Source organism: Heptranchias perlo, unplaced genomic scaffold, assembly GCF_035084215.1.
Source record: "Heptranchias perlo isolate sHepPer1 unplaced genomic scaffold, sHepPer1.hap1 HAP1_SCAFFOLD_321, whole genome shotgun sequence".
NCBI classification, from domain to species: domain Eukaryota; kingdom Metazoa; phylum Chordata; class Chondrichthyes; order Hexanchiformes; family Hexanchidae; genus Heptranchias; species Heptranchias perlo.
In genome coordinates this window covers 88685-112864 of record NW_027139333.1, presented here as the reverse complement: position 1 = coordinate 112864, position 24180 = coordinate 88685, and the positions used below count along the sequence as shown (strand labels likewise).

General features: G+C 51.5%; 2 protein-coding genes across 2 annotated transcripts in view; one reads left to right on the top strand and one right to left on the bottom strand.

Moving 5' to 3' along the window:
- The window catches only part of LOC137311294 (potassium voltage-gated channel subfamily A member 10-like), a 53340-nt gene extending 42765 nt beyond the window's left edge, over positions 1 to 10575 (bottom strand). The window contains exon 1 of the mRNA XM_067978584.1: positions 10414 to 10575. Coding sequence (XP_067834685.1) covers positions 10414 to 10575 — 162 coding nt within the window. The remainder of the gene's footprint in view (positions 1 to 10413) is intronic.
- On the top strand, positions 10574 to 13999 carry LOC137311293 (uncharacterized). The gene is made up of 4 exons (XM_067978583.1): positions 10574 to 10738; positions 10835 to 11170; positions 12131 to 12466; positions 12536 to 13999. The coding sequence occupies exons 1-4, from the start codon at positions 10574 to 10576 to the stop codon at positions 13997 to 13999; spliced, it is 2301 nt and encodes a 766-aa protein (XP_067834684.1).
- The last annotated feature ends 10181 nt before the right edge of the window (positions 14000 to 24180 follow it).

Sequence of the window (24180 nt, the reverse complement as noted above, 5' to 3'; positions counted from 1 at the left end):
CAGAACACAGTCCCTCACCAGTCCTGCACGCAGTGGCTCACCTGTCCTGAACACAATCCCTCACCCATCCAGAACACAGTCCCTCACCCGTCCAGAACACAGTCCCTCACCTGTCCTGCACACAGTCCCTCACCTGTCCTGAAGACAGTACCTCACCTGTCCAGAACACAGTCCCTTAACTGTCCTGAAGCCAGTCCTTGACCTGTCCTGAACACAGTCCCTCACCTGTCCTGAACACAGCCCCTCACATGTCCTGAACACAGTCCCTCACCTGTCCTGAACACAGTCCCTCACCTGTCCTGAACACTGTCCCTCTCCTGTCCTGAACATTCACCCTCACCTCTCCTGAACACAGTCCCTCACTTGTTATGAACACAGTCCCTCACCTGTCCTGAACACAGAACCTAACCTGTCCTGAACACAGTCCCTCACCTGTCCTGAACACAGTCCCTCACCTGTCCTGAACACAGTCCCTCACCAGTCCTAAACACATTCCCTCACCTGTCCTGAACACAGTTCCTCACCTGTCCAGAACACAGTTTCTCACCAGTCCTAAACACAGTCCCTCATCTGTCCAGAACACAGTGCCTCATCATTTCTGGATGCAGTCACTCAACTTTCCTGAGCACAGTCCCTCTGCACTGCTGAACACATTCTCTCCTCTGTCGTGAACCTAGTGCCTCACCTGTCCTGAACACAGATCCTCAACTATCCTGAATACAGTCCCTCACCTCTGAACACAGATTCCCCTCAGCTGTACTACACGCAGGGCCTCACCTGTCCTGAACACAGTCACTCACCTGTCCTGAACACAGTCACTCACCTGTCCTGAACACAGTCCCTCACCATTCCAAAACACAGTCCCTCACCTGTCCAGAACACAGTCCCTCACCTGTCCAGAACACAGTTCCTCACCAGTCCTAAACACAGTCCCTCACCTGTCCAGAACACAGTCCCTCACCTGTCCAGAACACAGTCCCTCACCAGTCCTAAACACAGTCCCTCACCTGTCCAGAACACAGTGCCTCATCATTTCTGGATGCAGTCACTCAACTTTCCTGAGCACAGTCCCTCTGCACTGCTGAACACATTCTCTCCTCTGTCGTGAACCTTGTGCCTCACCTGTCCTGAACACAGATCCTCAACCGTCCTGAACACAGTCCCTCACCTGTCCAGAACACAGTGTCTCACCTGTCCAGAACAGAATGCCTGAACATTTCTGGATGCAGACCCTCACCTGTCCTGAACACAGTCCCTCACCTGTCCTGAACACAGTCCCTCACCTGTCCTGAACACAGTCCCTCACCTGTCCTGAACACAGTCCCTCACCTGTCCAGAACACAGTCCCTTACCTGTCCAGAACACAGTCCCTCACCTGTCCAGAACACAGTCCCTCGCCTGTCCAGAACACAGTCCCTCACCTGTCCAGAACACAGTCCCTCGCCTGTCCTGAACACAGTCCCTCACCTATCCTGAACACAGCCCCTCAAACGGCTTTAACACAGTCCCTCACCTGTCCTGAACACAGTCCCTCACCTGTCCAGAACACAGTCCCTTACCTGTCCAGAACACAGTCCCTCACCTGTCCTGAACACAGTCCCTCACCTGTGCTGAACACAGTCCCTCACCTGTCCAGAACACAGTCCCTCGCCTGTCCTGAACACAGTCCCTCACCTATCCTGAACACAGCCCCTCAAACGGCTTTAACACAGTCCCTCACCTGTCCTGAACACAGTCCCTCACCTGTCCAGAACACAGTCCCTTACCTGTCCAGAACACAGTCCCTCACCTGTCCTGAACACAGTCCCTCACCTATCCAGAACATAGTCCCTCACCTGTCCAGAACACAATTTCTCACCAGTCCTAAACACAGTCCCTCATCTGTCCAGAACACAGTGCCTCATCATTTCTGGATGCAGTCACTCAACTTTCCTGAGCACAGTCCCTCTGCACTGCTGAACACATTCTCTCCTCTGTCGTGAACCGAGTGCCTCACCTGTCCTGAACACAGACCCTCACCTGTCCTGAACACAGTCCCACACCTGTCCTGAACACAGACCCTTACCTGTCCTGAACACAGACCCTTACCTGTCCAGAACACAGACCCTCACCTGTCCTGAACACAGTCCCACACCTGTCCTGAACACAGACCCTTACCTGTCCTGAACACAGACCCTTACCTGTCCAGAACACAGACCCTCACCTGTCCTGAACACAGTCCTGAACACAGACACTCACCTGTCCTGAACACAGTCCCTCAACTGTCCTTAACACAGTACCTAACCCGACCTGAACACAGTCCCTCAACTGTCCTGAACACAGTCCCTCACCTGTCCTGAACACAGTGTCTCACTTGTCCAGAACACAGTCCCTCACTTGTCCAGAACACAGTCCCTCACCTGTCCTGAACACAGTCCCTCACCTGTCCTGAACACAGTCCCTCACCTGTCCTGAACACAGTCCCTCACCTGTCCAGAACACAGACCCTCACCTGTCCTTAACACAGACCCTCACCTGTCCTGAACACAGACCCTCACCTGTCCTGAACACTGTCCTCACCTGTCCCGAACACAGTCCCTCACCCGTCCCGAACACAGTCACTCTCCTGTCACGAACACAGTCACTCTCCTGTCCAGAACACAGTCCCTCACAGTCCTGAACACAGTCCCTCACCTGTCCAGAACACAGTCCCTCACCTGTCATGAACACAGTTCCTCACCTGTCATGAACACAGTCCCTCACCTGTCATGAACAGAGTCCCTCAGCTGTTCTGAACACAGTCACTCACCTGTCCTGAACACAATCCCTCACCTGTCGTGAACACAGTCCCTCACCTGTCCTGAACACAGTCCCTCACCTGTCCTGAACACAGTCCCTCACTTGTCCTGAACACAGTCCCTCAACTGTCCTGAACACAGTCCCTCACCTGTCCTGAACACAGTCCCTCACCTGTCCTGAAATTAGTCCCTCTTCTGTCATGAACACAGTCCCTCACCTGTCCTGAACACAGTCCCTCACCTGTCCTGAACACAGTCCCTCACCTGTCCTGAAATTAGTCCCTCTTCTGTCCTAAACACAGTCCCTCTCCTGTCCCGAATACAGTCCCTCACCTGCATGAACACAGTCCCTCACCTGTCCAGAACACAGTCCCTCACCTCTGATGAACACAGTCCCTCACCTGTCCTGAACACATTCCCTCACCTACCACCATCCCTCAACTCTCCAGAACACAGTCCCCCATGGCCCTGGATATAGACCCTCATCAGTCCTGAACACTGCCTCTCAACTGTCCAGAACACAGTCCCACACCCGTCCTGAACACAGTCCCTCACCAGTCCTGCACGCAGTGGCTCACCTGTCCTGAACACAATCCCTCACCCGTCCAGAACACAGTCCCTCACCCGTCCAGAACACAGTCCCTCACCTGTCCTGCACACAGTCCCTCACCTGTCCTGAAGACAGTACCTCACCTGTCCAGAACACAGTCCCTTAACTGTCCTGAAGCCAGTCCTTGACCTGTCCTGAACACAGTCCCTCACCTGTCCTGAACACAGCCCCTCACATGTCCTGAACACAGTCCCTCACCTGTCCTGAACACAGTCCCTCACCTGTCCTGAACACTGTCCCTCTCCTGTCCTGAACATTCACCCTCACCTCTCCTGAACACAGTCCCTCACTTGTCATGAACACAGTCCCTCACCTGTCCTGAACACAGGACATCACCTGTCCTGAACACAGTCCCTCACCTATCCTGAACACAGTCCCTCACCTATCTAGAACACAGTCCCTCACCAGTCCTAAACACATTCCCTCACCTGTCCAGAACACAGTCCCTCACCTGTCCTGAACACAGACACTCAACTATCCTGAATACAGTCCCTTACCTCTGAACACAGATTCCCCTCAGCTGTACTACACGCAGGGCCTCACCTGTCCTGAACACAGTCACTCACCTGTCCTGAACACAGTCACTCACCTGTCCTGAACACAGTCACTCACCTGTCCTGAACACAGTCCCTCACCTGTCAAGAACACAGTCCCTCACCTGTCCAGAACAGAGTCCCTCACCTGTCCAGTACACAGTCCCTCACCTGTCCAGAACACAGTCCCTCACCTGTCCTGAACACAGTCCCTCACCTGTCCAGTACACAGTCGCTCAACTGTCCAGAACACAGTCCCTCACCTGTCCAGAACACAGTCCCTCACCTGTCCTGAACACAATCCCTCACTTGTCCAGAACACAGTCCCTCACCTGTCCAGAACACAGTCCCTCACCTGTCCAGAACACAGTCCCTCACCTGTCCAGAACACAGTCCCTCACCTGTCCTGAACACAGCCCCTCACATGTCCTGAACACAGTCCCTCACCTGTCCTGAACACAGTCCCTCACCTGTCCTGAACACAGTCCCTCACCTGTCCTGAACACAGTCCCTCACCTGTCCAGAACACAGTCCCTCACCTGTCCAGAACACAGTCCCTCACCTGTCCTGAACACAGTGCCTCATCATTTCTGGATGCAGTCACTCAACTTTCCTGAGCACAGTCCCTCTGCACTCCTGAACACATTCTCTCCTCTGTCGTAAACCTAGTGCCTCACCTGTCCTGAACACAGAAACTCAACCGTCCTTAATACAGTCCCTAATCTCTGAACACAGTGTCCCCTTAGCTGTACTGCACACAGGGCCTCACCTGTCCTGAACATAGTCCCTCACCTGTCCTGAACACAGTCCCTCACCTGTCCTGAACACAGTCCCTCACCTGTCCTGAACACAGTCCCTCACCTGTCCTTAACACAGTACCTTACCCGATCTGAATACAGTCCCTCAACTGTCCTGAACACAGGGCCTCACCTGTCCTGAACATAGTCCCTCACCTGTCCCGAACACAGTCCCTCACCTGTCCTTAACACAGTACCTTACCCGATCTGAATACAGTCCCTCAACTGTCCTGAACACAGTGCCTCACCTGTCCAGAACCCAGTCCCTCAGCTGTCCTGAACACAGTCCCTCACCTGTCCTGAACACAGTCCCTCACCTGTCCTGAACACAGTCCGTCACCTGTCCTGAACACAGTCCCTCAACTGTCCAGAACACAGTCCCTCACCTGTCCAGAACACAAACCCTCACCTGTCCTGAACACAGTCCTGAACACAGACCCTCACCTGTCCTGAACAAAGTCCCTCACCTGACCTTAACACAGTACCTTACCCGACCTGAACACAGTGCCTCACCTGTCCAGAACACAGTCCCTCAACTGTCCTGAACACAGTCCTTCACCTGTCCAGAACACAGTCCCTCACCTGTCCTGAACACAGTCCCTCACCTGTCCTGAACACAATCCCTCACCTGTCGTGAACACAGTCCCTCACCTGTCATGAACACAGTCCCTCACCTGTCCTGAACACAGTCCCTCACCTGTCCTGAACACAGTCCCTCACCTGTCCAGAACACAGTCCCTCAACTGTCCTGAACACAGTCCTTCACCTGTCCTGAACACAGTCCCTCACCTGTCCTGAACACAATCCCTCACCTGTCGTGAACACAGTCCCTCACCTGTCATGAACACAGTCCCTCACCTGTCCTGAACACAGTCCCTCACCTGTCCTGAACACAGTCCCTCACCTGTCCAGAACACAGTCCCTCAACTGTCCTGAACACAGTCCTTCACCTGTCCAGAACACAGTCCCTCACCTGTCCTGAACACAGTCCCTCACCTGTCCTGAACACAATCCCTCACCTGTCGTGAACACAGTCCCTCACCTGTCATGAACACAGTCCCTCACCTGTCCTGAACACAGTCCCTCACCTGTCCTGAACACAGTCCCTCACCTGTCCTGAACACAATCCCTCACCTGTCGTGAACACAGTCCCTCACCTAACACCATCCCTCAACTCTCCAGAACACAGTCCCCCATGGCCCTGGATATAGACCCTCACCAGTCCTGAACACTGCCTCTCAACTGTCCAGAACACAGTCCCTCACCAATCCTGCACGCAGTGCTCACCTGTCCTGAACACAGTCCCTCACCCGTCCAGAACACAGTCCCTCACCCGTCCAGAACACAGTCCCTCACCTGTCCTGCACACAGTACCACACCTGTCCTGAACACACACCCTCACCTGTCCTGAACACAGTCCCTCAACTGTCCTGAACACAGTACCTCACCTGTCCTGAACACAGTCCCTCACCTGTCCTGAAGCCAGTCCTTGACCTGTCCTGAACGCAGTCCCCCACCTGTCCTGAACGCAGTTCCTCACCTGTCCTGAACGCAGTCCCTCACCCGTCCTGAACACAGTCCCTCACCCGTCCTGAACGCAGTCCCTCACCCGTCCTGAACGCAGTCCCTCAGCTGCTCTGAACACAGTCCCTCAGCTGCTCTGAACACAGTCCCTCAGCTGCTCTGAACACAGTCCCTCAGCTTCCCTGAACACAGTTCCTCACCCGTCCTGAACACAGTCCCTCTCCCGTCCTGAACACAGTCCCTCACCCGTCCTGAACACAGTCCCTCACCCGTCCTGAACACAGTCCCTCACCCGTCCTGAACACAGTCCCTCACCCGTCCTGAACACAGTCCCTCACCCGTCCTGAACACAGTCCCTCACCTGTCCTGAACACAGTCCCTCACCTGTCCTGAACACAGTCCCTCACCTGTCCTGAACACAGTCCCTCACCTTTCCTGAACACAGTCCCTCACCTGCCCTGAACACAGTCCCTCACCTGTCCTGAACACAGTCCCTCACCTGTCCTGAACACAGTCCCTCACCTTTCCTGAACACAGTCCCTCACCTGTCCTGAACACAGTCACTCACCTGCCCTGAACACAGTCACTCACCTGCCCTGAACACAGTCCCTCACCTGTCCTGAACACAGTCCCTCACCTGCCCTGAACACAGTCCCTCACCTGTCCTGAACACAGTCCCTCACCTGCCCTGAACACAGTCACTCACCTGCCCTGAACACAGTCCCTCACCTGTCCTGAACACAGTCCCTCACCTGTCCTGAACACAGTCCCTCACCTGTCCTGAACACAGTCCCTCACCTTTCCTGAACACAGTCCCTCACCTGTCCTGAACACAGTCCCTCACCTGCCCTGAACACAGTCCCTCACCTGTCCTGAACACAGTCCCTCACCTGTCCTGAACACAGTCCCTCACCTGTCCTGAACACTGTACCTCACCTTTCCTGAACACAGTCCCTCACCTGTCCTGAACACAGTCCCTCACCTGCCCTGAACACAGTCACTCACCTGCCCTGAACACAGTCCCTCACCTGTCCTGAACACAGTCCCTCACCTGTCCCGAACACAGTCCCTCACCTGCCCTGAACACAGTCCCTCACCTGTCCTGAACACAGACCCTCACCTGTCCTGAACACAGTCCCTCACCTTTCCTGAACACAGTCCCTCACCTGTCCTGAACACAGTCCCTCACCTGCCCTGAACACAGTCACTCACCTGCCCTGAACACAGTCCCTCACCTGTCCTGAACACAGTCCCTCACCCGTCCTGAACACAGTCCCTCACCTGCAATGAAAACAGTCCCTCACCTGTCCTGCACACTGTCCCTCTCCTGTCCTGAACATTCACCCTCACCTGTCCTGAACACAGTCCCTCACTTGTCCTGAACACAGTCCCTCACTTGTCATGAACACAGTCCCTCACCTGTCCTGAACACAGTCCCTCACTTGTCCTGAACACAGTCCCTCACCTGTCCTGAACACAGTCCCTCACCTGCCCTATGCACAGTCCCTCACCTGTCCTGAACACAGTCCCTCACCTGCCCTGAACACAGTCCCTCACCTGCCCTAAACACAGTCCCTCACCTGTCCTGAACGCAGTCCTTCAACTGTCCTGAACACAGTCCCTCACCTGTCCTGAACACAGTCCCTCACCTGTCCTGAACGCAGTCCCTCACCTGTCCTGAACACAGTCCCTCACCTGTCCTGAACACAGTCCCTCACCTGCCCTGAATACAGTCCCTCACCTGCCCTGAACACAGTCCCTCACCTGTCCTGAACACAGTCCCTCACCTGCCCTGAACACAGTCCCTCACCTGTCCTGAACGCAGTCCTTCACCTGTCCTGGACACATTCTCTCACCTGTCCAGAACACAGTCCCTCACTTGTCCTGAACGCAGTCCTTCACCCGTCCTGAACACATTCCCTCACCTGTCCTGAACACAGTCCCTCACCTGCCCTGAACACAGTCCCTCACCTGTCCTGAACGCTGTCCTTCACCTGTCCTGGACACATTCTCTCACCTGCCCTGAACACAGTCCCTCACCTGTCCTGAACACAGTCCCTCACCTGTCCTGAACACAGTCCCTCACCTGTCCTGAACACAGTCCCTCACCTGTGCTGAACACAGTCCCTCACCTGTGCTGAACACAGTCCCTCACCTGTCCTGAACACAGTCCTTCACCTGTCCTGGACACATTCTCTCACCTGTCCTGAACACAGTCCCTCACCTGCCCTGAAAACAGTCCCTCACCTGCCCTGAACACAGTCCCTCACCTGCCCTGAACACAGTCCCTCACCTGCCCTGAACACAGTCCTTCACCTGTCCTGGACACAGTCCTTCACCTGCCCTGAACACAGTCCCTCACCTGCCCTGAACACAGTCCTTCACCTGTCCTGGACACAGTCCCTCACCTGTCCTGATGACTGCCCGTTTAGTGTCCTGACCACGATCCTGTGAGTGATGCTCTTGTTGAATTGATCAGAGGTAAGGATGTCTGAATGTGGATTAGGATGAGTTACGTCTGACAAGGCTGCATCACAGAAACCCAATCCACCAGGAAACAAATAGCTTCTGAATACTGAAAAGGATTTAGTACATGTTTTTGTGAAAGGCCAAGGAGGGTGGAGTGAGAACTCACTGCTCTGACCGCCTGGAATGTCATTTAACTTTTGGCAATCGAATGTAGAATGGGCAATATCTGATTGTCTGCATGTTATGCATCTCTCCTGATCAATGGAAGCAAAATTAGTGACCTGTGTCTCACGGCCTCCTCAGACAGCTCCTGGTCTCAAAGTTCTTTAAGGATGTGGGTGTCGTTGGCAAGGCCGGCATTTATTGGGCATCTTTAGTTGCCCTGAGAAGGTGGTGATGAGCCTTCTTCAAGCTCTGTCATCTTTGTGGATTCTTTGCAATTGTTTTGATACCACTGGGTTTCTCGCTAGGTCCCTTCAGAAGGCAGGTGACTCCAGTCCCGCACCATGTTGGTGTGGGACTGGAGTCACCTATAGGCCCAGACCGGGTAAGGACGGCAGGTTTCATTCCCTGAAGGACATTATTGAACCAGTTGGGTTTTTATGACAATCCGACAGCCTCACGGTCACTGTTACTGAGACCAGCCTCACGGTCACTATTACTGAGACCAGCTTCACGGTCACTGTTACTGAGACCAGCCTCACGGTCACTATTACTGAGACCAGCCTCACGGTCACTATTACTGAGACCAGCTTCACGGTCACTGTTACTGAGACCAGCCTCACGGTCACTGTTACTGAGACCAGCCTCACGGTCACTATTACTGAAACCAGCTTCACGGTCACTGTTACTGAGACCAGCTTCACGGTCACTGTTACTGAGACCAGCTTCACGGTCACTATTACTGAGACCAGCCTCACGGTCACTGTTACTGAGACCAGCCTCACGGTCACTATTACTGAGACCAGCTTCACGGTCACTGTTACTGAGACCAGCCTCACGGTCACTATTACTGAGACCAGCTTCACGGTCACTGTTACTGAGACCAGCCTCACGGTCACTGTTACTGAGACCAGCCTCACGGTCACTGTTACTGAGACCAGCTTCACGGTCACTGTTACTGAGACCAGCTTCACGGTCACTGTTACTGAGACCAGCTTCACGGTCACTATTACTGAGACCAGCCTCACGGTCACTGTTACTGAGACCAGCCTCACGGTCACTGTTACTGAGACCAGCTTCACGGTCACTGTTACTGAGACCAGCTTCACGGTCACTATTACTGAGACCAGCCTCACGGTCACTATTAATGAGACCAGCCTCACGGTCACTGTTACTGAGACCAGCTTCACGGTCACTATTACTGAGACCAGCCTCACGGTCACTGTTACTGAGACCAGCCTCACGGTCACTATTACTGAGACCAGCTTCACGGTCACTGTTACTGAGACCAGCTTCACGGTCACTGTTACTGAGACCAGCTTCACGGTCACTATTACTGAGACCAGCCTCACGGTCACTATTACTGAGACCAGCCTCACGGTCACTGTTACTGAGACCAGCTTCACGGTCACTATTACTGAGACCAGCTTCACCGTCACTATTACTGAGACCAGCTTCACAGTCACTATTACTGAGACCAGCCTCACGGTCACTATTACTGAGACCAGCCTCACGGTCACTATTACTGAGACCAGCCTCACGGTCACGATTACTGAGACCAGCCTCACGGTCACTATTACTGAGACCAGCTTCACGGTCACTATTATTGAGACCAGCCTCACGGTCACTATTACTGAGACCAGCCTCACGGTCACTATTATTGAGACCAGCTTCACCGTCACTATTACTGAGACCAGCCTCATGGTCACTACTTCTGAGACCAGCCTCACGGTCACTATTACTGAGACCAGCTTCACGGTCACTATTACTGAGACCAGCCTCACGGTCACTATTATTGAGACCAGCTTCACCGTCACTATTACTGAGACCAGCTTCACAGTCACTATTACTGAGACCAGCCTCACGGTCACTAGTACTGAGACCAGCCTCACGGTCACGATTACTGAGACCAGCCTCACGGTCACTATTACTGAGACCAGCCTCACGGTCACTATTACTGAGACCAGCTTCACGGTCACTATTATTGAGACCAGCCTCACGGTCACTATTACTGAGACCAGCCTCACGGTCACTATTATTGAGACCAGCTTCACCGTCACTATTACTGAGACCAGCCTCATGGTCACTACTTCTGAGACCAGCCTCACGGTCACTATTACTGAGACCAGCTTCACGGTCACTATTACTGAGACCAGCCTCACGGTCACTATTATTGAGACCAGCTTCACCGTCACTATTACTGAGACCAGCCTCATGGTCACTACTTCTGAGACCAGCCTCACGGTCACTATTACTGAGACCAGCTTCACGGTCACTATTACTGAGACCAGCCTCACGGTCACTATTACTGAGACCAGCTTCACGGTCACTGTTACTGAGACCAGCCTCACGGTCACTGTTACTGAGACCAGCCTCACGGTCACTATTACTGAAACCAGCTTCACGGTCACTGTTACTGAGACCAGCTTCACGGTCACTGTTACTGAGACCAGCTTCACGGTCACTATTACTGAGACCAGCCTCACGGTCACTGTTACTGAGACCAGCCTCACGGTCACTATTACTGAGACCAGCTTCACGGTCACTGTTACTGAGACCAGCCTCACGGTCACTATTACTGAGACCAGCTTCACGGTCACTGTTACTGAGACCAGCCTCACGGTCACTGTTACTGAGACCAGCCTCACGGTCACTGTTACTGAGACCAGCTTCACGGTCACTGTTACTGAGACCAGCTTCACGGTCACTGTTACTGAGACCAGCTTCACGGTCACTATTACTGAGACCAGCCTCACGGTCACTGTTACTGAGACCAGCCTCACGGTCACTGTTACTGAGACCAGCTTCACGGTCACTGTTACTGAGACCAGCTTCACGGTCACTATTACTGAGACCAGCCTCACGGTCACTATTAATGAGACCAGCCTCACGGTCACTGTTACTGAGACCAGCTTCACGGTCACTATTACTGAGACCAGCCTCACGGTCACTGTTACTGAGACCAGCCTCACGGTCACTATTACTGAGACCAGCTTCACGGTCACTGTTACTGAGACCAGCTTCACGGTCACTGTTACTGAGACCAGCTTCACGGTCACTATTACTGAGACCAGCCTCACGGTCACTATTACTGAGACCAGCCTCACGGTCACTGTTACTGAGACCAGCTTCACGGTCACTATTACTGAGACCAGCTTCACCGTCACTATTACTGAGACCAGCTTCACAGTCACTATTACTGAGACCAGCCTCACGGTCACTATTACTGAGACCAGCCTCACGGTCACTATTACTGAGACCAGCCTCACGGTCACGATTACTGAGACCAGCCTCACGGTCACTATTACTGAGACCAGCTTCACGGTCACTATTATTGAGACCAGCCTCACGGTCACTATTACTGAGACCAGCCTCACGGTCACTATTATTGAGACCAGCTTCACCGTCACTATTACTGAGACCAGCCTCATGGTCACTACTTCTGAAACCAGCCTCACGGTCACTATTACTGAGACCAGCTTCACGGTCACTATTACTGAGACCAGCCTCACGGTCACTATTATTGAGACCAGCTTCACCGTCACTATTACTGAGACCAGCTTCACAGTCACTATTACTGAGACCAGCCTCACGGTCACTAGTACTGAGACCAGCCTCACGGTCACGATTACTGAGACCAGCCTCACGGTCACTATTACTGAGACCAGCCTCACGGTCACTATTACTGAGACCAGCTTCACGGTCACTATTATTGAGACCAGCCTCACGGTCACTATTACTGAGACCAGCCTCACGGTCACTATTATTGAGACCAGCTTCACCGTCACTATTACTGAGACCAGCCTCATGGTCACTACTTCTGAGACCAGCCTCACGGTCACTATTACTGAGACCAGCTTCACGGTCACTATTACTGAGACCAGCCTCACGGTCACTATTATTGAGACCAGCTTCACCGTCACTATTACTGAGACCAGCCTCATGGTCACTACTTCTGAGACCAGCCTCACGGTCACTATTACTGAGACCAGCTTCACGGTCACTATTACTGAGACCAGCCTCACGGTCACTATTACTGAGACCAGCCTCACGGTCACGATTACTGAGTCCAGCCTCACGGTCACTATTACTGAGACCAGCTTCACGGTCACTATTATTGAGACCAGCCTCACGGTCACTATTACTGAGACCAGCCTCACGGTCACTATTATTGAGACCAGCTTCACCGTCACTATTACTGAGACCAGCCTCATGGTCACTACTTCTGAGACCAGCCTCACGGTCACTATTACTGAGACCAGCTTCACGGTCACTATTACTGAGACCAGCTTCACGGTCACTGTTACTGAGACCTGCCTCACGGTCACTATTATTGAGACCAGCTTCACCGTCACTATTACTGAGACCAGCCTCATGGTCACTACTTCTGAGACCAGCCTCACGGTCACTATTACTGAGACCAGCTTCACGGTCACTATTACTGAGACCAGCCTCACGGTCACTATTATTGAGACCAGCTTCACCGTCACTATTACTGAGACCAGCCTCATGGTCACTACTTCTGAGACCAGCCTCACGGTCACTATTACTGAGACCAGCTTCACGGTCACTATGACTGAGACCAGCCTCACGGTCACTATTACTGAGACCAGCCTCACGGTCACGATTACTGAGTCCAGCCTCACGGTCACTATTACTGAGACCAGCTTCACGGTCACTATTATTGAGACCAGCCTCATGGTCACTATTACTGAGACCAGCCTCACGGTCACTATTATTGAGACCAGCTTCACCGTCACTATTACTGAGACCAGCCTCATGGTCACTACTTCTGAGACCAGCCTCACGGTCACTATTACTGAGACCAGCTTCACGGTCACTGTTACTGAGACCTGCCTCACGGTCACTATTATTGAGACCAGCCTCACGGTCACTATTATTGAGACCAGCCTCACGGTCACTATTACTGAGACCAGCTTCACCGTCACTATTATTGAGACCAGCCTCACGGTCACTATTATTGAGACCAGCCTCACGGTCACTATTACTGAGACCAGCTTCACCGTCACTATTATTGAGACCAGCTTCACCATCACTATTACTGAGACCAGCCTCACGGTCACTATTACCGAGACCAGCTTTTTATTTCCAGGGTTTTTATACTGAACTCAAATTCTCCATCTGCTCTGCTGTGATTTGATCTGACATTCCCTGGGTCTTTGTTCCAGTATCAGAACAACTACACGGCTGGACTCAAACTATCACCATCCATTAAAATTAACCTGACTCAGTCTCTGGGCACACACTCCCGGCCTGATTTTAACCCTCCCTGCCTGCTGGGAATGCTGGGGGCGCTTGGTTAAAATGGCAATCGGGTGCTGCATTCCCCAGAGGGCATCTGGGCCAAGAAAGGGGATCTCCACACTCGCCCTGAGGCAACAATGGAGTATCTGCTCGCTCTCCCTGAGCCAAGCGGTAATGCCAACTCCCCACTGCAAGGCTTTCCTGCGAGACCTGGGTGTAGATATTTAGCAGGACATCCCATAACAGCAGGTTCAAAGAAACTATTCTCGCACTGGAAAGGGATGATGTAGTTGAGGGTCAAAGAGGGAATCTATTTGGTTAGAATTAAGGAACAATAGAGGATCTATTATGTTACTGGGTGTGTACTATAGGCCACCAAATAGTGGGAAGGAGATGGAGGAGAAAATTTGCAGGCAAATTTCAGAAAGATGCAAGAACTATAGAGTAATGATAATGGGGGACTTCAATTATCCCAATATAGACTGGGACAGTAACAGTGTAAAGGGTGAAGAAGGGGAGGAATTCCTGAAATGAGTACAAGAGAACTTTCTTATAGAATCATAGAATGGTTACAGCACAGGATGAGGCCATTTGTCCCATCGAGCCCATATCGGCTTTTTGTAAGAGCAATCCAGTTAGTCCCACTCCCCCGCTCTTTCCCTGTAACCCTGCAAATTTTTTCCCTTCAAGTATTTATCCAGTTCCCATTTGAAGGCCATGATTGAATCTGCCTCCACCACCCCCTCGGGCAGTGCATTCCAGATCCTAACCACTCGCTGGGTAAAAAAGTTTTTCCTCATGTCACCTTTGGTTCTTTTGCCAATCATCTTAAATCTATGACCTCTGGTCCTTGACCCTTCCACCAATGGGAACAGTTTCTCTCTATCTACTCTGTCTGGACCCTTCATGATTTTGAACACCTCGATCAAATCTCCTCTCAACTGTCTCTGTTCTAAGGAGAACAACCCCAGCTTCTCCAGTCTATCCACGTAACTAAAGTCCCTCATCCCTGGAATCATTCTAGTAAATCTCTTCTGCACCCTCTCTAAGGCCTTCACATCTTTCCTAAAGTGCAGTGCCCAGAACTGGACACAATACTCCAGTTGTGGCCGAACCAGTGTTTTATAAAGGTTCATCATGACTTCCTTACTTTTCTACTCTATGCCTCTATTTATAATGCCCAGGATCCCGAATGCTTTCTCAACCTGCTCTGCCACCTTCAGCGATTTGTGCACATATACCCCCAGATCTCTCTGTTCCTGCATCCCCTTTAGAATTACACCATTTAGTTTATATTACATGGAGGGCACTGGTCAGCTGTGCCAGTGTTAGCACAAGCCTTGAGGTACCCACCGCGCCCACTTCAGCAGTTCCACCCACAGAACTCCGAGGGCATCCTCGCTGACGGATCCAGAGGGAAAAGAGCCTCTGAACTGGCATGGGCTCTGCAGATAAATCTCTCTGAATCCAAAAAAAGGGATCCATCATCAGCCAGGCAGAGTCAACATGGTTTAAGAAAGGGAAATCGTGTTTGACAAATCTATTAGAGTTTTTTGAGGATGTAACTAGCAGGGCAGATAAAGGGGAACCAGTAGATGTAGTATATTTGGATTTTCAAAAGGCATTCGATAAGGTGTCACATAAAAGGTTGTTACACAAGATAAGGGCTCATGGGGTTGGGGGTAATATATTAGCATGGATAGAGGATTGGTTAATGGACAGAAAACAGAGAGTGGGGATAAACGGGTCATTCTCAGGTTGTCAGGCTGTAACTAGTGGGTTGCTGCAAGGATCAGTGCTTGGGCCTCAGCTATTTACAATCTATATTAATGACTTGGATGAAGGGACCGAGTGTAATGTATCCAAGTTGAATGGTGGAGCAGGCTCGGGAGGCCGTATGGCCTACTCCTGCTCCCATTTCTTATGGAGCCCAAAAGGACCCGATGGATCACAGGGCCCCTCCCCCTGCAGGGCGCTTACCCCTCCCCCTCACAGTACCCCTCCCCCCGCAGGGCCCCTACCCCTCCCCCTCACAGAACCCCTCCCCCCAGGGCCCTGCCCTCCTCCCAGGGCCCCTCCCACCCCCAGGGCCCCTCCCATCCCCAGACCCTCAGGATTCCAGACTGAGAACCTCCTTCTCCAACTTACATCAATGATTTGGACTCGGGAATCGGAAGTACAATTTCAAAATTTACTGATGACTCCAAATTGGGGGAAGTTGTTCATACAAAGAAAGAATGGCTGGAAATGCAAGAGGATATTAGTAAACTTGTAGAATGGGAGTGTAATTGGAAAATTAATTTCAATACAAGTAAGTGTGAGGTGATGCATTTTGATAGGCCAGATACAACTTGGATAATAAGAGTCTAATTGGAGGAGAGGAGCAGAGGGATCGGGGGTACAGATAATACACAAATCACTAAAAGTAGTGACACAGGTTAATAAGGTCATAAAAAAATCAAATCAACACTGGGGGTCATTTCTGGAGGGATAGAATTGAAAAGCAGAGAAGTTATGTTAAACTAGTATAGAACCTTGGTTAGACCACACTTGGAGCACTGTGAACAGTTCTCGTCTCCATATATTTAGGAAAGATGTGAAGGCCTTAGAGAGGTTGCAGAAGAGATTTACTAGAATGATTCCAGGGATGAGGGACTTTAGTTACGTGGATAGACTGGAGAAGCTGGGGTTGTTCTCCTTGGAACAGAGACGGTTGAGAGGAGATTTGATCGAGGTGTTCAAAATCATGAAGGGTCTAGACAGAGTAGATAGAGAGAAACTGTTCCCATTGGTGGAAGGGTCAAGGACCAGAGGACATAGATTTAAGGTGATTGGCAAAAGAACCAAGGGCGACATGAGGAAAAAGTTTTTTCCCCAGCGAGTGGTTAGGATCTGGAATTCACTGCCCGAGGGGGTGGTGGAGGCAGATTCAATCATGGCCTTCAAAAGGGAACTGGATAAATACTTGAAGGGAAAAAATTTACAGGGCTACGGGGAAAGGGCGGGGGAGTGGGACTAACTGGATTGCTCTTGCAGAGAGCCAGCATGGACTCGGTGGGCCGAGTGGCCTCTTTCCATGCTGTATCCCATGATTCTATTATAAAAAGGATATAGAGGCATTGAAGAAGCTGCAAAAAAAGATTTACTAGGATGATACCAGAACTGAGAGGTGATACCCATCAGGGAAGATTGAACAGACTGGGGCTCTTTTCTCGAGAAAAGAGAAGACTGAGGGGTGACCTGATAGAGGTCTTAAAGATCATGAAAGAGAAAATCTTTCCACTTGTGGGGAGTCCAAAACTGGAGGTCATAAATATAAAATAGTCGCTAATAAATCCAATAGGGAATTCAGGAGAAATTTCTTCACCCAGAGAGTGGTTAGAATGTGGAACTCACTCCCACAAGGAGTAGTTGAGGTGAATAGAATAGATGCGTTTAAGGGGAATCTGGATAAACACATGAAGGAGAAAGGAATAGAAGGATTTGTCCAGAAAAAGTAGGACAAATCCAATCCGGCCAATTACCACCCCATCAGTCTACTCTCAATTATCAGCAAAGTGATGGAAGGTGTCATCGAAAGTGCTATCAAGCGGCACTTACTCACCAATAACCTGCTCACCGATGTTCAGTTTGGGTTCCGCCAGGACCACTCGGCTCCAGACCTCATTACAGCCTTGGTCCAAACATGGACAAAAGAGCTGAATTCCAGAGGTGAGGTGAGAGTGACTGCCCTTGACATCAAGGCAGCATTTGACCGAGTGTGGCACCAAGGAGCCCCAGTAAAATTGAAGTCAATGGGAATCAGGGGGAAAACTCTCCAGTGGCTGGAGTCATACCTGGCACAAAGGAAGATGGTAGTGGTTGTTGGAGGCCAATCATCTCAGCCCCAGGGCATTGCTGCAGGAGTTCCTCAGGGCAGTGTCCTAGGCCCAACCATCTTAAGCTGCTTCATCAATGACCTTCTCTCCATCATAAGGTCAGAAATGGGGATGTTCGCTGATGATTGCACAGTGTTCAGTTCTATTCACAACCCCTCAGATAATGAAGCAGTCCGAGCCCGCATGCAGCAAGACCTGGACAACATCCAGGCAAGTAACATTCGTGCCAGACAAGTGCCAGGCAATGACCATCTCCAACAAGAGAGAGTCTAACCACCTCCCCTTGACATTCAACGGCATTACCATCGCCGAATCCCCCACCATCAACATCCTGGGGGTCACCATTGACCAGAAACTGAACTGGACCAGCCACATAAATACTGTGGCTACAAGAGCAGGTCAGAGGCTGGGTATTCTGCGGTGAGTGACTCACCTCATAACTCCCCAAAGCCTTTCCACCATCTACAAGGCACAAGTCAGGAGTGTGATGGAATACTCTCCACTTGCCTGGATGAGTGCAGCTCCAACAACACTCAAGATGCTCGACACCATCCAGGACAAAGCAGCCCGCTTGATTGGCACCCCATCCACCACCCTAAACATTCACTCCCTCCACCACCGGCGCACCGTGGCTGCAGTGTGTACCATCCACAGGATGCACTGCAGCAACTCGCCAAGGCTTCTTCGACAGCACCACCCAAACCCACGACCTCTACCACCGAGAAGGACAAGAGCAGCAGGAACAAGGGAACAACACCACCTGCACGTTCCCCTCCAAGTCACACACCATCCCGACTTGGAAATATATCGCCGTTCCTTCATTGTCGCTGGGTCAAAATCCTGGAACTCCCTTCCTAACAGCACTGTGGGAGAACCTTCACCACACGGACTGCAGCGGTTCAAGAAGGCGGCTCACCACCACCTTCTCGAGGGCAATTAGGGATGGGCAATAAATGCCGGCCTCGCCAGCGACGCCCACATCCCATGAATGAATTAAAAAATATGCTGATAGGGTGAGATGGAGTAGGGAGGGAAGAGGCTTGTGTGGAGCATAAAAAATGGCATCGACCTGTTGGCCGAATGGCCTGTTTCTGTGCAGCAGACTCGATGTAACTCGATGCAACTGCATGATTCAGGACTCCCGCCCGTTGGTTGAACTCTTCGCAGACTCGTGACAGGAGGAAGAGACTGAGCGTTGCCCAGGTACCACCACAGTCTCCAGGAGAAGACACCAACTCCTTCCTTCTCCAATGGATCAATGGGACAATTCCTAGAACTGCTCATCTTCCAACAGTAAGTTGGAGCATTGACAGTGCAGGGAAACAAAGCTCCCTCAGAGTAAAGCAAACTGCATCCCATCCCCGAGCAAAGCAAACTGCATCCCATCCCCGAGTAAAGCAAACTCCATCCAATCCCCGAGTAAAGCAAACTCCATTCCATCCCCGAGTAAAGCAAACTCCATTCCATCCCCGAGTAAAGCAAACTCCATCCCATCCCCGAGTAAAGCAAACTCCATCCCATCCCTGAGCAAAGCAAACTCCATCCAATCCCCGAGGAAAGCAAACTCCATCCCATCCCCGAGTAAAGCAAACTCAATCCCATCCCTGAGCAAAGCAAACTCCATCCCATCCCCGAGTAAAGCAAACTCAATCCCATCCCCGAGTAAAGCAAACTCCATCCCATCCCCGAGTAAAGCAAACTCCATCCCATCCCCGAGTAAAGCAAACTCCATCCCATTCCGGAGTAAAGCAAACTCCATCCCATCCCCGAGGAACGCAAACTCCATCCCATCCTCGAGTAAAGCAAACTCCATTCCATCCCGGAGTAAAGCAAACTCCATCCCATCCCCGAGTAAAGCAAACTCCATTCCATCCCGGAGTAAAGCAAACTCCATCCCATCCTCGAGTAAAGCAAACTCCATTCCATCCCCGAGTAAAGCAAACTCCAGCCAATCTCCGAGTAAAGAAAATTCTATCCCATCCCCGAGTAAAGCAAAATCCATTCCATCATGGAGTAAAGCAAACTCCATCCCATCCTCGAGTAAAGCAAACTCCATTCCATCCCGGAGGAAAGAAAATTCCATCCCATCCCCTGAGTAAAGCAAACTCCATCCCATTCCCGAGTAAAGCAAACTCCATTCCATCCCGGAGTAAAACAAACTCCATCCCATTCCCGAGTAAAGCAAACTCCATTCCATTCCCGAGTAAAGCAAACTCCATTCCATCCCGGAGTAAAACAAACTCCATCCCATTCCCGAGTAAAGCAAACTCCATTCCATCCCGGAGTAAAACAAACTCCATTCCATCCCGGAGTAAAACAAACTCCATCCCATCCCCGAGTAAAGCAAACTCAATCCCATCCCCGAGTAAAGCAAACTCCATCCCATCCCCGAGTAAAGCAAACTCCATCCCATCCCCGAGTAAAGCAAACTCCATCCCAACCCCAAGGAACGCAAACTCCATCCCATCCTCGAGTAAAGCAAACTCCATCCCATCCCCGAGTAAAGCAAACTCCATCCCATCCCCGAGGAAAGCAAACTCCATCCCATCCCGGAGTAAAGCAAACTCCATCCCATCCCCGAGGAAAGCAAACTCCATTCCATCCCGGAGTAAAGCAAACTCCATCCCATCCCCGAGGAAAGCAAACTCCATACCATCCCCGAGGAAAGCAAACTCCATCCCATCCCCGAGGAAAGCAAACTCCATCCCATCCCCGAGGAAAGCAAACTCCATTCCATCCCCGAGGAAAGCAAACTCCATTCCATCCCGGAGTAAAGCAAACTCCATCCCAACCCCGAGGAAAGCAAACTCCATTCCATCCCGGAGTAAAGCAAACTCCATCCCATCCTCGAGTAAAGCAAACTCCATCCCATCCCCGAGTAAAGCAAACTCCATCCCATCCCCGAGTAAATCAAACTCCATCCCATCCCCGAGGAAAGCAAACTCCATTCCATCCCGGAGTAAAGCAAACTCCATCCCATCCCCGAGGAAAGCAAACTCCATACCATCCCCGAGGAAAGCAAACTCCATCCCATCCCCGAGGAAAGCAAACTCCATCCCATCCCCGAGGAAAGCAAACTCCATCCCATCCCCGAGGAAAGCAAACTCCATTCCATCCCCGAGTAAAGCAAACTCCATCCCATCCCCGAGGAAAGCAAACTCCATTCCATCCCGGAGTAAAGCAAACTCCATCCCAACCCCGAGGAAAGCAAACTCCATCCCATCCCCGAGTAAAGCAAACTCCATCCCATCCCCGAGGAAAGCAAACTCCATTCCATCCCGGAGTAAAGCAAACTCCATCCCATTCCCGAGTAAAGCAAACTCCATTCCATCCCGGAGGAAAGAAAATTCCATCCCATCCCCCGAGTAAAGCAAACTCCATCCCATCCCCGAGTAAAGAAAATTCCATCCCATCCCCCGAGTAAAACAAACTCCATCCGATCCCCGAGGAAAGCAAACTCCATCCCATCCCCGAGTAAAGCAAACTCCATCCCATCCGCGAGTAAAGCAAACTCCATCCCATCCCAGAGTAAAGCAAACTCCATCCCATCCCCGAGTAAAGCAAACTCCATCCCATCCCCGAGTAAAGCAAACTCCATCCCATCCCCGAGGAAAGCAAACTCCATCAAATCCCCGAGTAAAGCAAACTCCATCCCATCCCTCAGAGTAAAGCAAACTCAATCCCATCCCCGAGTAAAACAATCTCCATCCCATCCCAGAGTGAAGCAAACTCCATCCCATCCCCGAGCAGAGCAAACTCCATCCCATTCCCCGAGTAAAGAAAACTCCATCCCATCCCCGAGTGAAGCAAACTCCATCCCATCCCTCAGAGTAAAGCAAACTCCATCCCATCCCCGAGGAAAGCAAACTCCATCCCATCCCCGAGGAAAGCAAATACAATCCCATAACCCGAGTAAAGCAAACTCCATCCCATCCCCGAGTAACGCAAACACCATCCCATCCCCGAGTAACGCAAACTCCATCCCATCCCCGAGTAAAGCTAACTCAATCCCATCCCCCGAGTAAAGCAAACTCCATCCCATCCCCGAGGAAAGCAAACTCCATTCCATCCCGGAGTAAAGCAAACTCCATCCCATCCGCGAGTAAAGCAAACTCCATCCCATCCGCGAGTAAAGCAAACTCCATCCCATCCCCGTGTAAAGCAAACTCCATCCCATCCCCCGAGTAAAGCAAACTCCATCCCATCCCCGAGTAAAGCAAACTCCGTCTCATCCCCGAGTAAAGCAAACTCCATCCCATCCGCGAGTAAAGCAAACTCCATCCCATCCCCTAGTAAAGCAAACTCCATCCCATCCCGGAGTAAAGAAAACTCCATCCCATCCCCGAGTAAAGCAAACTCCATCCCATCCCGGAGTAAAGCAAACTCCATCCCATGCTCGAGTAAAGCAAACTCCATCCCATCCCCGAGTAAAGCAAACTCCATCCCATCCCGGAGTAAAGCAAACTCCATCCCATCCCCGAGTAAAGCAAACTCCGTCCCATCCCCGAGTAACGCAAACTCCATTCCATCCCGGAGTAAAGCAAACTCCATCCCATCCCGGAGTAAAGCAAACTCCATCCCATCCCCGAGTAAAGCAAACTCCATCCCATCCCGGAGTAAAGAAAACTCCATCCCATCCCGGAGTAAAGCAAACTCCATCCCATCCCGGAGTAAAGCAAACTCCATCCCATGCTCGAGTAAAGCAAACTCCATTCCATCCCGGAGGAAAGCTAACTCCATCCCATCCCGGAGTAAAGCAAACTCCATCCCATCCTCGAGTAAAAGAAACTCCATCCCATTCCCCGAGTAAAGCAATCTCCATCCCATCCCCGAGTAAAGCTAACTCCATCCCATTCCCCGAGTAAAGAAAACTCCATCTCTTCCCCGAGTAAAGCAAACTCCATCCCATCCCAGAGTAAAGCAAACTCCATCCCATCCCCCGAGTAAAGCAAACTCCATCCCATTCCCTAGTAACGCAAACTCCATTCCATCCGCGAGTAAAGCAAACTCCATCACATCCCCGAGTAACGCAAACTCCATCCCATCCCTCAGAGTAAAGCAAACTCCATCCCATCCCCGAGTAACGCAAACTCCATCCCATCCCCTAGTAACGCAAACTCCATTCCATCCCCGAGTAAAGCAAACTCCATCCCATCCCCGAGTAAAGCAAACTCCATCCCATCCCCGAGGAAAGCAAACTCCATCCCATCCCCGAGTAAAGCAAACTCCATCCCATCCCCGAGTAAAGCAAACTCCATCCCATCCCTCAGAGTAAAGCAAACTCCATCCCATCCCTGAGTAAAGCAAACTCCATCCCATCCCAGAGTAAAGCAAACTCCATCCCATCCCCGAGTAAAGCAAACTCCATCCCATCCCTCAGAGTAAAGCAAACTCCATCCCATCCCTGAGTAAAGCAAACTCCATCCCATCCCAGAGTAAAGCAAACTCCATCCCATCCCCGAGTAAAGCAAACTCCATCCCATCCCCGAGTAAAGCAAACTCCATCCCATCCCCGAGGAAAGCAAACTCCATCCCATCCCTCAGAGTAAAGCAAACTCAATCCCATCCCCGAGTAAAACAATCTCCATCCCATCCCAGAGTGAAGCAAACTCCATCCCATCCCCGAGCAGAGCAAACTCCATCCCATTCCCCGAGTAAAGAAAACTCCATCCCATCCCCGAGTGAAGCAAACTCCATCCCATCCCTCAGAGTAAAGCAAACTCCATCCCATCCCCGAGGAAAGCAAACTCCATCCCATCCCCGAGGAAAGCAAACTACATCCCATCCCCTAGTAAAGCAAACTCCATCCCATCCGCGAGTAAAGCAAACTCCGTCCCATCCCCGTGTAAAGCAAACTCCATCCCATCCCCCGAGTAAAGCAAACTCTATCCCATCCCCGAGTAAACCAAACTCCATCCCATCCCCGAGTAAAGCAAACTCCGTCTCATCCCCGAGGAAAGCAAACTCCATCCCATCCCTCAGTGTAAAGCAAACTCCATCCCATCCCCGAGGAAAGCAAACTCCATTCCATCCCGGAGTAAAGCAAACTCCATCCCATCCGCGAGTAAAGCAAACTCCATCCCATCCCCGTGTAAAGCAAACTCCATCCCATCCCCCGAGTAAAGCAAACTCTATCCCATCCCCGAGTAAACCAAACTCCATCCC